Raw genomic sequence first — 17371 nt, 5'->3', positions numbered from 1 at the left:
GATGTACAGATGCCAGAAATCATTATAGTAGAAACATGGTTATTCCCACAAGATGAGAAATATTATAATCTGAAAGGTTATGAATGTTGTTTTTGTTCCAGAACAAAAGATAGAGGGGGAGGGATTGCTATATACATTAAAGAACCCTATAAAGCTAAAATATTAGTTTTGATTAACACTCCTGGTACTCCGTACAATTTTTTATTGGTTAAAGTCAGCGGTCTGGAGAGGGATATTCTTGTTTTAGGATGTTATAATCCCCATTTGAAATTTTCCAAAGAGTTTCTTAATGTACTTGAGGATATATGGAATAAATATAGTAATTATGTGTTTTACTGTAGGAGATTTCAATATTGACAAACTTCAGCCGAGTCTACTAGAGTCTGAACTTAAGAGGTTATGTGAATGCTATACGGTAACCAAAATCCATGTAATAGCAGATTTCCCACCAGGATTACTAACGGTACAGCTAGTCTGTTAGATCATGTTTGTCAATAAGCTGTACAGGTGCAAACTGTATAATATAATTAATGATTATAGTGATCATAATTTATTAGTCTGCGATATAAATTTATCGAAAGTGAGAACAGAAATTTCATACTTGAAACCAAAAACATGTAATGTGAAGAACATGAATGCTTATGTCTACCAATCCTCTGATCATCAGTGAAGGTGATAGTTGTGATGTGATAGTAAATAAACTTAACAATTATCTGCAGGAAGCCAATAGTAGCAGTAGGCCTATAAATCAGAATTATAAAGCAAATAATAAGACATTCAAAGGTAGGCAATATTGCCCATGGATGAATGATACACTTTCCAGCATCATTGATCAAAAGAATAAACTTTACGGTAAAATAAAAAGACAACAACTTAGAGTAAAAATGGGCTGTGATTATGCATCACAGCAATTGATAAATGACTATAAACTATTATGTAATCAGGTAACAAAGCTTAAAAGACAGTTGGAAAATGCATATTTCATAAATAGATTAAGTAATGCCAAAAACAATCCTTGGAAAATTGTCAATGAAATCTTAACATCAAATTTTAACAAAAACAGGAATTTCCAACTCAAAGTTCAAGATAATATTGTGACTTGTCCAGTAGAAATATCAAAATTATTTAATGACCACTTTATTAATATAGGAAAAAAGTTAGCTATCAATACTCCTACCCACAAATCACTTAATATTGGAAATGGGCCAAGTAACTCATTGTTTTTGAAACCTACTAATGACCTTGAAGTTGCGGAAATAATAAGAAAATTAAAAAATAGCAGCTGTAGTGATGTGTATGGTGTTAGTAATAACCTACTTAAGAGTCTAGCTGTGCATTTAATTCCATGCATTACAAAGTTAATCAACAAATCGTTAAGTGAAGGTATTGTTTCATGTGAGTTAAAAATTGCCAAGGTCATTCCTGTGTATAAAGGGTCTGATAAATCCGATCTTAATAACTACAGACCTATATCAGTCCTTCCCATTGTCAAAAATCCTAGAGATAGTGGTCAAAGATAGGCTATTAAAATACCTAAAATGTAATGGCTATTTTTATCCATACCAGTACAGATTTTTGCCTAACTCTAGTACCTACAATGCTGTGGAAGACATTAAGTTACAGGAGTCCTTAGACTCATGTATGGTACCATCAGGCCTTTTTATAGATCTTCAGAAAGCATTTGACACAGTTGACCATAACATTTTATTACTGAAGTTGGAAGCAGCAGGGGTTAGAGGTTTAGCACTTAACTGGTTTACAGATTATCTCAGAGACAGGGTACAGTTCGTTAGTTGTATGGCAGCAGAAAGCACGTTGCAGACTATAACAACTGGTGTGCCTCAAGGTTCTGTTCTAGCACCAATATTATTTCTTGTATTTGTCAATGATATTGGTAACTTGCCGCTGTTCGGCAAATTGTCATTATTTGCTGATAACACAAATATTTTTTACACAGGGAATTGTACATATAATCTTGAAGAAAAGATGCAACATGACATATCTTTAATTCAGACCTGGCTTACTACCAACCGACTAAGAATTAATCATAATAAAACTAACTATATCATATTTCACAAACCATTATGTACATTTCCTCTGGACATCAACTTGAGTTTCTATGACCAAGTGGTACCTCGTGTTCAATCAACCAAATTTCTAGGACTTAGCATAGATGAGTCGCTAACTTGGGAGAATCACATCACAATGCTGTGTGATAGAATAACTCCTGCTATTGGTGTACTCAGCCGATTAAAATACAAAGTTTCTCGTGGACTGTTGAGTATTTATCATGCACTAATTGAAAGCCACCTGAATTATATGATTCATATCTGGGCATGTTGCAGTAAAGAACCATTTGAAAAGATCAGTATCTTACAGAAAAGAGCACTGAAAATACTCTTCAACTTACCCACCTTAACACCAACCATACAGGTCTACCACTATTGTAATGTGCTGTCACTAGATGGTCTTCGTAAAAAAGCTTCAGCTATTATGTTGTATAAATTGAAAAATGGACAAACTCATTCGAACACACTTTGCAACTTGAATTCTGACATACATTCATACAGTACAAGAGGATCTGCTAAAATTCACTGTAAATCATCGAAGTCTACTAAGTATGGCACTAATTCTTTATGGCATTTTTCTGTAAAGTTTTTCAATAGCCTTCCTGAGCATATTTGAGAAGCCGCTAACTTACCCATATTTAAAACCAAGCTTGTTAATTTTCTAAAAGTAAAAATGCCAAGCCTATAGAGTACTTATTTAGTATAATATACCACTGCTGTTCATATTTGGTTTCTATCACTAGGATACCTTAATAATATTTTTATTATTCTTCATTGTACAGTATATTATACTTTTGCCCTAGAAGCTGATGTTCTAAAATCTCATCTTTGTTGCCAAATGTAATTAATATTATAATTATTCATTGTACAGTATATTATATTTTTGTCCTAGAAGCTGATGTTCTCAAATCTCATCTTTGTTGCCAAATGTACTTATTTGTACTGCACCATTATGAGCCTTGGCTCAGGTGCCTCTTTTGAAATAAATTTAAAAAAAAAAAGTTTGAGACATTTTATGCTTCCCACCATTTACATCACATCACTGTTTCAGAGGGAGTAAAAGCCAGAAGTAAAATGGCATTGCAACTAACCTAAAATGCTTTGAGTGACCCCAGCATGATTACCAAATCAAACAACCAGGGTCTAACTCTTAGCACAGGACTTGCGCTTTTCCTCACGGCCTTGCATGCATTGACACTTAACCCTCACACGTTCTTTCAGAAGCAACATTGGTGTACGCTCGTGATTATCAAGTGATCCAACGTTCATCTTGCCAGAATCCGTTATTTTATTGTTGGTTGTGTTGTTGCAGTTGTTAAAGTTGTTGTTGCTGATTTGTTACATTTCTCTTCTTAAATTTGTTACTTTTCTGTTCATGTTATCTGAGTTCAGCCATTTGCCGTGATCATCTTATAGTGTCGTTTATGTTCATACATATTTGTTAGTCCTTCTTTGTTATTGCTTTATTGTTGGTGTCTGCTTTTCTGGCTGATGTTTGGTGGGTGGCATGAGGAGAAAGAAAAGAAAACTTACATTCTTGAAGAGATGGTTCGAATATTGGAATAAGTTTATTCATTCCATGGAAAACACATTACACTGGCACGCAAGTTGGAGCTTTCTGTATCCATGCTGAATACAGTGGTGAAAACAGAGGAAGCATAACATGATGAAGTGATTCAGAATGCAGACAAAACTCCAAAAACAATGTGTCATATTCCAAATGAGAAGATTTGGTAAAAGTTTTGGAAAGTTGGTTTGAAACTTCAAGAGCTGCAGGCATTCATTGTGTGTGCTCTGAATGCAAAAGGTGCATAAATTGGCAAACACTCTTGGCATTGAAAATTTCATCACATCCAATGGCTGGATCAACAGATTTAGGAAAAGATATAACACAACCTATACAATTGTTTGTGGGGAATCAAATGCTGTTAGTGATGCATCTATGGAAGACTGCAGGAGATGACCAACAAATATTAACCCAGGAACATTTTTTGCCCAGCAAAACTTTAACATTCAAAGGGGATAAATGCCATGGCAGGAAACAGAGCAAAATGTGGCTCACAGTGATGTCGGGAGCCAATGCTGATGGCTTTGAGAAGCTCCACCCCTTTGTGATTTAAAAAAAAAAAATCTAAAAAGCCTCATTGCTTCAAGCATGTGCAATCATTAACTGCCTATGATGCCAAAGCATGCCGGACCTCAAATCTTTTTTTGGCAGCAGTTGGCTGGTCTGGATGCAAAAATGTGTGCGCAAAATAGGAAGAACCTTCTTTTCATCAAGCGTTGTCCTGCACCTCCCTTGGATGTTATATCTTATGGCTAGCCCAGATTCCAATCCATCAGCTTTCTTGCGTTCCAGTATAGTTGACTGAGATTTCCTGAAGTTCTGGCTGTCACATCAAGTTTGTTCCAATGTAGCAGGTGTTCCTTATTAATTTTGCTTTCAGGGTCATGACAAAGTGTGCATTTTCTGGATTTCAGGATGTTGATTCATTTCAGATGAGCTGCAAGACAGTCATGGCCAGTGTTAAGTCTGAAGAAGGCTACAGCTTCTCTTCTTGGTTTTATTTTATACTGATCCCATTTAGCATCAATATCCTTCCATATGGTTTCTGCTGTTTTCTTTGCCATTTCTTCATGCCTGTTTTTAATAGTATTTTACAGAATCCTTTTTGCTGACATAAAATCAGTCTTGACTGGCAGGTTGTTGTAGTGTGGTACCTTTTTTGGCTAATCTGTCTGCCTCTTCATTACCTGTTATTCAAACATGAGAAGGAATCAACTGAAATGAGATCTGTTTGTGGAGTCTCTGGAGGGTTTTTATCATACATGGAATTTCTTTCAGTTATTTGAGACTTACTATTTGATGAGATGGCTAGGATGGCTGCTTTTGAATTTGTAAGGATAACAAATTTTTGGTAATCATTGTTTCTGCCTAATAACTGTTGTAGTGCATGGGGAATTGCTTTTATCTCTGCATCAAAATTTTTGTTTTTGGGCTACTGGGAAGTGAAGTGAGAAGAGAGATGAATGTATCCCTGCCCCAGTTCTGTTTTCCTTGTCATGTGAGCCATATATTTTTAGCCATTGATTAGATGGATCTCTTTCTTCTATTGTAAAGAGGGTCAGCTGTTTTAGATCATAAGGTGAACAGACTTCCTTGCAGCCCTCTTCTAGCAAAGTAAGATCTGCAGTCACTTGCATATATTCAATGAGGTCGACTGGCATACAGAGTGGTTCAAGTTTTATTTGCAAATTGCTCTTATTAATATATTCTTTGGTGAGCCTCAAAGTATCTTTTTGGGTTTTAAGATTGAGGCTAGTAACCGGTTTTTTTTTTAGATGTGTTGGCTGTTGTTTCATTTCTTCTATTGGTAAGTTGTGGCTATACGTCTGTAAGGTGGATACAGGCATAGTTTTTATTGCACCTGTTATGGCTCATAGGGAATTATTCTGATACCTCTCAAGGTGATGAATTTTTGATTGGGGTACTGTAGTAAGTACTTCACTGCCATATTTTATAATAGGTTTGATGTAAATGTTGTAGGTTTTGTTGAGTGTGTCTTGAGTGCTCCCCCAAGCAGCTCCTCCTAGTCTTTTCAGCAATTTCATTTACTTTCTCCTCCACATGTATGTGTTTGGTCCAGTTCAGCTTCTTGTCCATAATACCTAGGTACTTGGTGCTTTCACTTTTTGGAAATTCCTGATCACTGAATTTTAGACTGAAAGTAGGATTGTGATGTCTCAGGGAGAAAAACTGATATAGTGTTTTAGTTGTATTGATTTTCATATTGTTATTTTCAGTCAAGTTTTAAAGTCTAAGTGCCTGGTTCATTCTGTATTCAAGAAGTATTTGCTGATTTTGGTTGTTAAGTGTTGTGGATCAAATGATATCATCTGCAAACATGCTGATATTCACATCACTTACTTCCTTTATTGTTGTTGGAAGATCAGTGATGTACACATTGAATAATGTTGTGCTTGATACAACTTCTTGTGGGAGGCCTAGTTTTGATTGCTTGTACCTGGAAGTTTTGTTGTTGTAACAAACATTGATCATTCTTTGGGAAAGGAATCTTGAAAACCACTTTAACATGCGTCCATTTATTTTGAATCTGATATGCTATCTTAACAGCATGTTTCACCAAACAGTATCATAGGCTCCCTTAAAATCAATGAAAACTGCAAGAACACTTTCTGTTTTGTTAAAGGCTTCTTTCACAGCTTGTGTAAATCTCATTATTTAATGGGAGGTGGACCTGTTTTGTCTGAATCCTGCTTGTTCTCCTGATAGGAGAGATTTTGTTTCAAAGTACCAATTGAGTAATAATTTGTAATCCTTTCTAGAATTTTTACTAGAATGGAGATAAGTGCTATAGGTTGGTACCAGGGGACTTGGTTTTTTGGCTTGCTCTGTTTTAGAATTGGAATGCTAGTTGATTTTGTCCAGTTGTTTGACAGGTTTTCATTTGATGTCCAAAATTTGTTGAATATGTGCAGCAGTATGTTAAGAGCAGATGGTCCAAGGTTTTTTGTGAATTCTGGGAATATCTGGTTTGGTCATGGTGGTTTTCTGACCTCCATGTTCCTTATCGCTAACATTAACTCTTCTGCGGAAAAGTCATTGTTAATGATGTCTTCTGCATTATTATGTGTCTTCTTCATTGTTATTCATGAATTTTTTTCCTACTTGTTTGAGGGTCTTGTCTTCTTTCTTTTTCTGTCTTGATAACCTATTTGAAGTGTAATGTTTACAGATGTTTATTTCAGGAACATGCAGTTAGAATTTCTGCCTGACAACTGCACAGGCAAACTGCAACTTACGGATTTAAGGGTTATATACTTGTTTAATTTGCTTTGTCACCTATGAACACCTCCAGGTGTGGAGATCGGGTATAGTTTTGATGGAGGGCTTTTCAACCTAGCTAGGCTTTGCTCCTGGAGGCTCACCTAAGTTACAAAGGTAACCAAAATGTTGTATGCAGACGATTCTGCTGCACTCACACAAGAAAAATTGCAACAGTCAGTTAACTGCTACAAGAGTGCATGTGTTCATTTTGATCTTGTCATTAATGCTCAAAAGACCAAGGCCCTGGCACAACCTTCACCAGGCACAACCCTTTCACATTTCAACATCTCCATTTCACATACTCCACTGGAGCAGGTACACAAACCATTATTTGTATCTGGGTAGTATCCTACTTGTGCACTATAATTGTGAGCAAGATGTGGAGAAGAGAATTGGTGCTCCCCATGCAGCATTTGGGCAACACCGGGTGTTCACGAATAGAGACTTGACCATGAACACAAAATTCATGGTGTGCCACGCTGTTATCACAACATTGCTGTATGGTTGTGAAACTTGGACCCTTTACTATGCGACTTGAAACAGCTTGAGCACTTTCACCAACAAAAACTTTGATCCATCCTTAAAGATCGAAAGGGCAGACCATGTCACAAACATTGCTATTCTATTGCTATTCATCCATCATTGGTCATTAACTTAGATGTCTGTCGGAGAGTGATACCAGATTTCCTTGCGAAATCCTGTATGGTGAACTTTGTTCAGTTACTAAACCCTATGGAGCCCTTATGAGGATCAGCTTAACCCATTTACTGGGGATCGCGACTTAAGTCGCTTGAGGAACTAACCAGCCAGGTGGGGAGAGGGACTAGAGTCGTATGGTGCTGTTTTATTTTTTCCTCGACTCTGAGTCCAGCCGGAATTACGAAATTTAGTCCTTGTTATCTGCATGCCCCTGTCATTGAGTGGTATTTTTAGTAAATACTTCCGCTTAGAAACAGAGCAGATGGAACTGTATTGCATTCAACAAAATTCGCTTCCGTGCAAAAGCGTGCTGTGTGTTCTCATGTGGGAAGTAATCAGCTGCGTTCTTACTATGTGCTTACTCGAATGCTTTAGTGTTTTGAGACTAGGAGCTCTATAGTTCATCATTGTGAAAAGGAGTAATTACAGCGAAGAGTGAATTTGAATTTATAGATGCGTTGCACTTCTGTTATGTGTTTCATGAGAGTATTTTTCAGTTTTAATAATGTCTTCTAAAGGACATCGGGTTGAAGAATTACATGACTTGTGCTCCTTGTACATGAAATGTTGGAGTTCAGTGTGAGTCTGATGACTTCAGTGACTTCCATTCAAATAGTGAAGATAATTTGTTCCTTGGAGAAGGGGTCACAAGTGGTACATTACAGCATTATGGTGCTATCACAGCGAATGGTCACAGGTTCGAAAGTGACACATCGAGTGACAACAGTGATAATGGAGAGACACAGGCGGACTCAAACATCAGCCTATTATGTGGGTAGAAGATGAACAGAAAAGGAGTAGATTTCCAGCAAGATTCATTCCTGGAGTAAAAGGACAGTTCTTTTATGTAAAGACTCCAGAGGATATTTACTGTTTATGGACGATTACTATCTGTCAGTAAGTTTCTGAGCAAACTAATATTTATGCTCAACACAAAATTCATGGGAAAGCATTGATGAGCAAAACGAAGCAAAGGATTAGGAAAAAAAAAAGACTGGATCCCTACAAATAAGGATGAAAAAATCCAGGATTTTACTTCTTCATGGGATTGTCCACAAATCTATGATGGGGCATTATTTTTCTCCTAAGAAGTCATTAGCTACACCCATATTTTGAGATCATGGCGCAAAAGTGGTTTTTCCTTTCTATTGAAATTTCTCCATTTTTCTGACATTGAGTCATTCAATGGGCAGTTGCCTCCAAAACTGTACAAGGTAAAGCCAGACTTTGATCACTTTGTGAAAATGTTTCAGGAGGCTTACATACCAGATAACCAGCCATCCATACACGAAAGCCTTCGACTGTGGAAAGGCTGCCTTGGTTTGAATGTCTACGCTCCAAAGAAAAGATCTCAGTTCGGAATGGAATCTTACAAAGTTTGCAAAGTGAAAACGGGCTACGTGTGCATACCTGCCAACTTTTACAGTTTGTTCGTAAAATTTACGGAAAGACAGTGTTTTATGGTTTTATGGATGAACTATAATATTTTACGATTTTAGTACCAAGATCTTCTTTTTAAAATTTGCGTCAGAACAAGCTTCTGCAAACCGCCGATACATGCTGTCTGACCAGCGAATATTCGATACATCGCTCTGATTTATATTAAACTGATCATTAGTCTTCGACGTGGAATACGAGATGCGTTCTGTATCCCAGTCGATCAATATGGATTTGTTTGTGTTGAAAGAGACTGGCTTTTGGATAACTGTTTGCTTGTTCTTTCCATTGATTTGTTCAATAATAACCTTTACCATCCTGTATAAAAAGTAGTTCTTTTGTTCATCACCAATTACAAAGCATAGGTCATGTTGTAGTTATGAAAAACATTCAAATTATGTTCATCGCTTAATTTGCTTCATATTTATTGCCATGCATTGCAAAGCTGAGGTTACGTAATTGTGGTGTAACATGAATTGTGTTCATTATTTATTTTGTGTTATGATCGTTGTTTATTGATAATCATGAGTAAATCTACAAAAAACATTATCAGGTGTTTAGGGAAACCTATTCTTAGTTATTCTTAGTATACTGAAATCGAGAAAAGGTGACAAATTTGCCTTTTGTACTGTGTGCTCTTGTGATATTAACATAGCACATGGCAGCAAAAATGACCTGACTAATGATGTAAAGTTTGTTAAACCTTGGTAATTTGAAATCTAAGGAAGAAAATCAGAAAATATACAGTTTTTTGCCAAAGTTGGAGATAATGTTTTTGATATAATAAAGGCAGTGTGTTTTACATCTTATTTTAGTGGAACACAACATTCCATTGAGTGCACCTGATCATGCAGGAGCTTTGTTCAGAAAGATGTTTTTCTATGTCAGAAATCACAAAAAAGTATGGTTGTGGTCACACAAAAACTTGTTTCCTAAACTAAATGGTGCATACTGCAACACAGGACATTGTTACTTATTTACAGAATAATCCATTTTCTTTGTGTACAGATGGAAGTAATGATAACAATTTAAAGTTGTATTCCATAGTTGTTACTTTTTATGGTGCTGCTCGAGAAAGTATTACAAGTACTGTTTTATCGGTACCAGCATTGGAAGGGATTTGACAGTGCGCAACATAGGAAAGCTGCTATTGTCGCAGTTGGAATTAGTGTCAATCAAGAACTGTCTGGCACAAGATGGTTATCCCTAGCCAGGTGTTTGGACAAATTATTAGATCAGTGGAATCCACTTCTTTCATTTTTTAAGGATGAGATGGTAGTGTGTGCTCCAAATATTTCTGTCAATTTGTCTTTTTTACTATTTCCAAAGGACACAGTAAATCTGATGACAAACAAATGAAGAGGTCTTGTGATCCTCCCTCCTCATTTTCTATCAAAAGAATGGCATGTTCTTCCAAAGGTGAGACACCTGTTCTCAGAAGTGTAAATACCACTACATCTCTTGAAGAAAAGCTATTTGTTTCTTTCCTCTGACCTAAACAAGGCATTTTTGTACCTTTTTATTACATGTGACTATCCCATCATTTGATAAGATCAATACAGTCCTTCAGAATGCTTCCCCACATATTCGTGTACTGTTTGAATTAATGATGGACCTATTGAAGCAGATGCTCACAAAGTTTGTGAAGCCAAGTGTAATTAAACAGTCTGCATTGCTTGAGGTCCATTGTCATCTGATCCAGAATCAGAAGGATGATGAATTGGTAATTGGTATATGGCACTGCAAGATGAAGACATATCTGTTTTTCTCATCAATCAGAAACTACTTCTTTTCTTCATGGGGCCTCTTAAATATTAGTTCCTAATTAGCTTTCACCTCTGAGATCTTTTGCTACCATTTTTTCCCCTTCATTCCCACCTAGATATAACTGCTCCCTTCACAAAGCTGCAGGTTGTTCTTACTGGGTCTTCTTGGACTTTTTCTCTCTCTTCACCTGGTAGTCCTAGAGAGTCTGATTCTACCCAGCGCGTCACATTCGAAAAGTAACTGTTCAGCTGATTCCTCTGCTTCATTGCATTTCTTACGTATTTTGTCTCTCATTACTCCATTTCTATGTAGGTGTGTTTTTTTTTTTTCAGATGGCAGTGTCCTGTCAAGTCTTACTACCAATCTTATATTTTCTCTGCAGAGTTTCAACAGTTCTTTAGTATGCTTCTTGTTTGGTCCTCTTATCAGTTCCTTTGCAAGCCTGCATCCTGGAGTTTTTTTTCCAGTTCTCCATTTGTTTATTTTGTACCCATTTTCCTACGTAGTATCAGGCTTGTCCACAGGAACTCCTGCATACAGGTCTTGGTCCTACAGAATGTGTTTCTGCCCCTTTCCTGGCCAGTTTATCTGCCTTTTCATTTCCTTTTATACTTACATGCCCTGGTACCCATATTATTTTGACAATGTTGTACTTTGAGAGCTTCAGGAGAAGTGAGTGGCAATACCAGACAATTCTTGATATTATCCAGACTGCTTCTAGTGCCTTAATGGCTACTTGGCTGTCCATAAAAATAAAATGTTCATTTTCAGATTTTCTTCAAGACATGTTGTGGATAGCTATCACTTCCACTTGAAAGACTGTAGCGTGTTTGCCCAAGATCATCTGGATTGATCTCTCAGGTCTTTCCCCGTTGATCCCTCCTCCTGTGCCATCCCCAGTCTTTGAGCCTCAGTCCACCACACTATATTTTCTTTTTCAGTATTCCATTTGTAGATATCCCAGTCTTTTCTTTATTATCTGGGTCTCAAACGGTTTTTCAAAGTTGTACTTTGGTATCATATGATCAGAAGGCATGTGTAGAACTTCCTCTGTTAGTACTCTGTTAATTGTGCAGTGACCTAGATTGGGTCTTTATGCATTCCAGCACTCTGATTGTGCCAATCTATATGAACTCATTCTAGCCTGTCCTATGAAATTGCATAGTGATGGGAGGTCTAGTAAAGTATTCAAGGCTTCTGTCACTGGCATTCTCATAGCCCTAGTTATGGCTATGCATGCCATTCTCTGCAGGCTATCCAATCAACTACTGACTTTCCCTTGGCTTACTTTCTGCCACCAGATGATTGCAGCATAGGCCATCAATGGTCTGATGAACATTGTATATATCCACATTACCATTGATGGTCTTAGGCCCCATGTCTTCCGGATGGCTCTTTTACATGCATACAGCAAGTTCTTGGCCTGGGTTATGTTCCTATGTGGATTCCAGGTTAATTTTTTATCTAACACTACACCTAGGTGCAATGCCTGTTCTTCCATATATGTATCTTGCCCAAAGAGCTTCAGTGATCTCTTTCCCTCTAATTTTCTCCTTCTTGTAAAAGGGAACAGAGTTATCTTGTTTAGGTTGACTGATAGTTCTTCCCGGCACCAGTTCTCCACAAGGTTAAGTGATCTTTGCACGAGGACCTGGATAACACTCATCACCTTATCTCGTACCACAATCACTAGGTCATCTGCTTATCCTTTTGTATAAAAACCCTGTTCGTTGAGCATAGCTATGATTTTGTTCACCACGAGGTTCCACAGGAGAGGCGAAAGAGCTCCTCCCTGAACACAGCCTCGGGTGGCCCTAACTGTCAGCGTTTCTTCAAACAGGGTTGCTTTTATCTTCCTTCCGTCTAACATGGATTTAATCCATTTGACGATGGTTTTACTCACATTGCTCTTTTCCAATGCTTTTATCATAGTCATAGGTTGTATTGCTGAAGGCTCCTATATCTAGAAATGCCGCCAGAGCAATTTCTTTATATTCTAGGCTTTCCTCTAGTTTACAAACCAACTGGTGGAGTGCTACTTCAGTGGATCTGCCAGGTCTATATGCAAACTGATTTTGATGTAACGTTGAGTTCAGTTGCACCGTTCTTCTGATATGTTTATCCAGAATTTTCTCCATTGCTTTCAGCATGAAGGAGGTTAAACACAATGGTCTGTATGCTTTGGCTTGGACATAATTTGCCCTTCCAGGCTTAGGTATGAATACTGCTTTAGCTTCAGACCATGATTTCAGCACGTACCCTAAAGCTAGACTAGCTCTGAAAAGGTCCATCAGGGCATTGATGAGTATCTCCTGTCCTTTCTGTAGGAGTATCAGAAGTATCTCATCTGGCCCCGGAGCCTTTGTAGGATGAAACATGTTGATTGCCCATTTTACATGGTTATGTTTTATTATCCTGTTGGCACAGTTCCAGTCTTCTCTTCGAGCTCCGTTCTCTGTTCCAACTGTTTCTTCTTCTGCCATCTCCTCAGCCTCAGGAAAGTGACACGCCATTAGTATCTCCAGCGTGTCCCTCCCCGCCTGAGTAAATGACCCAGCTGGTTTCTCCAGTGTCCCCACTTGATTTATATGGGTTGTTTTCAGAACCTTCTGGAGCCCTGCTGTTTTAGTGTGTGATTTCACTTTCTCACAGAACAGTCTCCAAGATTTTCTTTTTGCTTTCCGTATCTCTAGGTTATACTCCGTGAGTTTCCTATGATATACGTCCCACATACCATTTCTAGATGATATTCTATACAACATCCTAACATCTTTTCTCATTTTGGCTAGTTTGTTGTTCCACCACCTTACATTTTCATGTTTGTCTTTTCTTTGAGAGGACAGTTTTCATGGAATGAGTCTATAATGACATCTTCTAATAGTTCCACTGCCTCATCCACTTCTTTCTGTCCTCTCACGTAAGTTGGAATTTTTTGTACAGTCTTCCCTAGAACTTTGCTGAATTTTTCCCAATTAGTTCTTTTTGGGTCTCTGTACATCTCAGTCCCACATAGTCTTGCATCTATTGCAAATTGGATGTGCTGGTGATCTGCCAATGATGGTTCCTCCAGCACTTTTCAGTCTTTAATAAAGTTTACAATATGCGTAGTACTTAGTGTAATGTCTATTACCTCCCTACGATTTTTATTTATAAATGTAGACTTGTTTCCTTAGTTTAGAATCATCAACTCAGTTCCAATGATAAACTCTAGTAAAGACTCGCCTCTTGCATTGCAGTTCGTAATGCCCCATGCCGTGTGGTGTGAATTTGCATCTGCTCCAAGGACTAGGTGTTCACTTTTCCTCTTCGCGTTGAAAATTAGGTTCTCAACTTCTTCTGATGGGGGCAGATTAGTTGAGTCATATGGGAGGTATGCAGAGCCTGTGGTTATTTCTCTGGGTCCCTCCCAATTTCCAAGTTTAATCTTGGCCGCGGTTAAGTCCCGTGAACAGTGTTCCTGCAACATAAGATATTTTGATTTCCTGTTTACAAGAAGACATGTTCTGGGTATTTCCAATGTTGTATCGTACATCAGCTTACCTCCAGATTCCGCCAGTCCTGTTACTCTCCCCTTGACTACACATAGCTCTTGAATAAGGGCCATGTCAATAACCTCGGACTTGAACTTCCACAGCTGTTTTTTTAATGCTGAAGATTGGTCTGAAGAACCTTCAGCTCCATCTTTATTAACATTGGGTTTTGTTTTTTCCCTGATGACTTGAAACTTGATCTGCCCAAGTCTGAGCTTAGCCTTAAGGCTTCTCTTTTTGAGCTCTTCAAAGTCTCTTTCACTAAGGGCTAAAATGACTGTCCTTCCTGTCTTATAGATTGAAGTGGCATTCAGCACTCTCCACTCTTGTGTTAGAAGTTTGGCATCGTGCTGATTGATTCTGACAGCAGTCTGCTCTACTGGAACTTCTGTTGCCATTTCTTGTTTTGAGTCAGCGACGGCCTGTCCAATTGGGACTTCTGTCTCCATTTTTTTCATCTTGGGCTTGCTCCCGGATCTGCTCTACTGGTGCTTCCTTGGCTTCCCTTGATGTCAAAGTTTTTGAAATTGGATCTTTATAAGCATCCATATTTCAATCAATCATAGGGTTTTTGTCCCTTCTAGGGCCCTGAGCGTCATTATCACCATCCGTGGGGGGGCATACAGTCAGACGTCCTCCCACAACTCAGGCTCTCCGTAGCAGAGACCACGCCCCTCAGTCATCCATCCAGCGGTTTGCCCCTGGCCCGAACCTAGCCAGGTTTGTTCCCCCGTTAGTAGGCCTACTCATGTGGTCTTCACTTGGCATTATCATGACTGAGTTCACAGCCATGACTTTCCACCTAGGTTGGGATCGCTTCTTTCCCAACCCGCGGCTCGTCCAGGCTACGTAGAGCAAAGTGATGTGTTGGTTCCAGCACCCCGCAGTGAGCCTTCACCTCAATCACCAGCCCCACTTCACCTGAACCACCGTACCACCTATGTGGAGGAACCATGGGTGCTTCTCTAGCATGTTGGGCGAGGCCTCCACTTCCAAGCCTTGACTTGGGCTAGTAACAGTCAGAAACTATTTCTGTGGTGCCTGTGACTACATGGTCAACAAGTTCCCTTTTAAGAACAATGTGCTAAAACATGCACAGGTTGCTTAATTAAATTATACATTGTGAATTTGATAGTATTTGAAGGGTATTTTATATTTTAGAATCAAGAGACCTTTTGTGAATGCGTTACTTCAGTTTTCTGCATGTTGATTTTTTTACTTTGGTTTTATAGGCACGTGATCTGGAACGTGGTGTGGAGATTGTAATTGCAACACCAGGACGTCTGATAGACTTTTTGGAAAGAGGCACAACAAATTTGCGTCGCTGCACTTACCTGGTGTTGGATGAAGCTGATAGGATGCTGGATATGGGCTTTGAACCTCAAATTCGAAAAATCTTGGAACAAATTAGAGTAAGTACTTATGATGACAGCCATCACCGTGCTTGGCTTTCACAACATAGTGTGGAGTGGTAATGGCTGTGGGAGCCAGCCTAGTCTGCTTCCACTTTGTAGTTCTCTGATCAGAGTACCACAATGTCTAGAAGGGAGTAGTTAATTGAAGATAGTAAGATAGTCAGAAATTATAGATGAAAGAAAAACTAGTCTTCTATTTTGGTGCTTCCCTTCCTTAAGCTGAAACCCTTCTTCTTCAGTGCATTTTGACTCTCCCTTCTTTGATTAAAGCTCATTGCTTTGTCTGTTAACTAGAGACCATGACATTTTGATAAATAACATTTTGTGATAGTGGTGAATATTGACAAATAAAATCCCATTAGACTGTACTTTCACATATTTTGTATTGTTTCAAAGAAATCATTGTACAGGTGCATTGTTCAAATAAATTGGCGAGGAAATGGGAGGGTGACATTGTGAAATCAAAGATAATCCAAAAGTGTCTTTAGTAGCATGCACTGGAAAAGACTGCTATCAACATAACAGTCCATCCTAGTTAATTATGGACAAGAAAGAAATTAAGTGAAATTTTAAGACTTGAATGAGAAAACCGTTTTAACTTCAATAGACTTGTTAGGATATTTTGCTGTATAGCTGCATTTACTTGAGCTGCAATATCCTAAAAATCAATCATGAATTCTGCATTTTCAAATTTAAGATTGGTTCTTAAATTTGTCACCACATTTTCTTTGATGAAAACAGTCTCTCTCTGTCAGCATCAGAAACATTTTCACAGCATTCTCATGAAGGCAGAATATTCACTTTGTAATCCTTGGAGCATTTTCAGTAGATCACTGTCTCGACCATCCTGTCAGTTTTCAGCCGCAAGATACTTGAGAGCAAAATAACCTTCCTTGAATGCCGTACCGGATAAATCTTGCAAGAAAGGCAACCTTGTTTTTATCATTTTCCAAGGTGACATCAAGGCAGTTGGATGTAATTTGTCTGGTGTCAGATGATTTGCCAACAGAACCAATAAAAACACCAGCTGGATCAGCTGATATCAAAGCATTCAACTTTGTGACAGTTTGTTCCCACCTGTGTAAACAGGCTAACAGGAATAGATTTTTTCAGAGTTGACAGACTCTGAGGGAACTCCCCATTTGTTCTTCGAAACAACCATCTTGTGACAGCTATAGTTGAAATGAAGGAACACCAGTATTTAATGATTCATCAGCCATTACATGCCTGAAGGGAAGGGTTAGGGCAATTTGATGTTATTCTTTATAAGTCACGTGACAGCAGTGGAAGCTGATGATGAAAGGGAGTCAGTTTAGGTTCCCCCCACTGTGTGGAGAAAACATATTTTTATTCCAATTTAGTCGCCTAAAACTAGGAATTACAGTATTAAAAAAACAAATTTGTACAAGTCTTGTCAACTTATCAGCTAATTCTTTCCTTTAATTTCTTTAATTATTAACAAAATTGTTAGAAAAAATATGCACAAAATGTAGTTTGTCGTGACTAGCAGATTCATACAGCACCACAGCAAGTAGTGAAGACTTGCACAGCAGTGTGTAGTCAGTGCTGTAAGGAAGGGTAGCAGGAGTATATTGCTGCCAAGTT

General features: G+C 38.2%; 1 protein-coding gene across 9 annotated transcripts in view; it reads left to right on the top strand.

Annotated features, from left to right (window-relative positions):
- LOC136856971 (uncharacterized) overlaps window positions 1-17371 on the top strand; it is a 164454-nt gene that overhangs the window by 93180 nt on the left and 53903 nt on the right. For all 9 annotated transcript variants that reach the window (XM_067135279.2, XM_067135281.2, XM_067135280.2 and 6 more), the window contains one exon: window positions 15584-15763. In XM_067135279.2, the coding sequence (XP_066991380.2) occupies window positions 15584-15763 (180 nt within the window). The remainder of the gene's footprint in view (window positions 1-15583; window positions 15764-17371) is intronic.

The sequence above is a fragment of the Anabrus simplex genome, chromosome 1 (assembly GCF_040414725.1).
Source record: "Anabrus simplex isolate iqAnaSimp1 chromosome 1, ASM4041472v1, whole genome shotgun sequence".
NCBI lineage: Eukaryota > Metazoa > Arthropoda > Insecta > Orthoptera > Tettigoniidae > Anabrus > Anabrus simplex.
The sequence above is the reverse complement of the archived record's forward strand: the minus strand, read 5'-3'. Positions and strand labels throughout refer to the sequence as shown.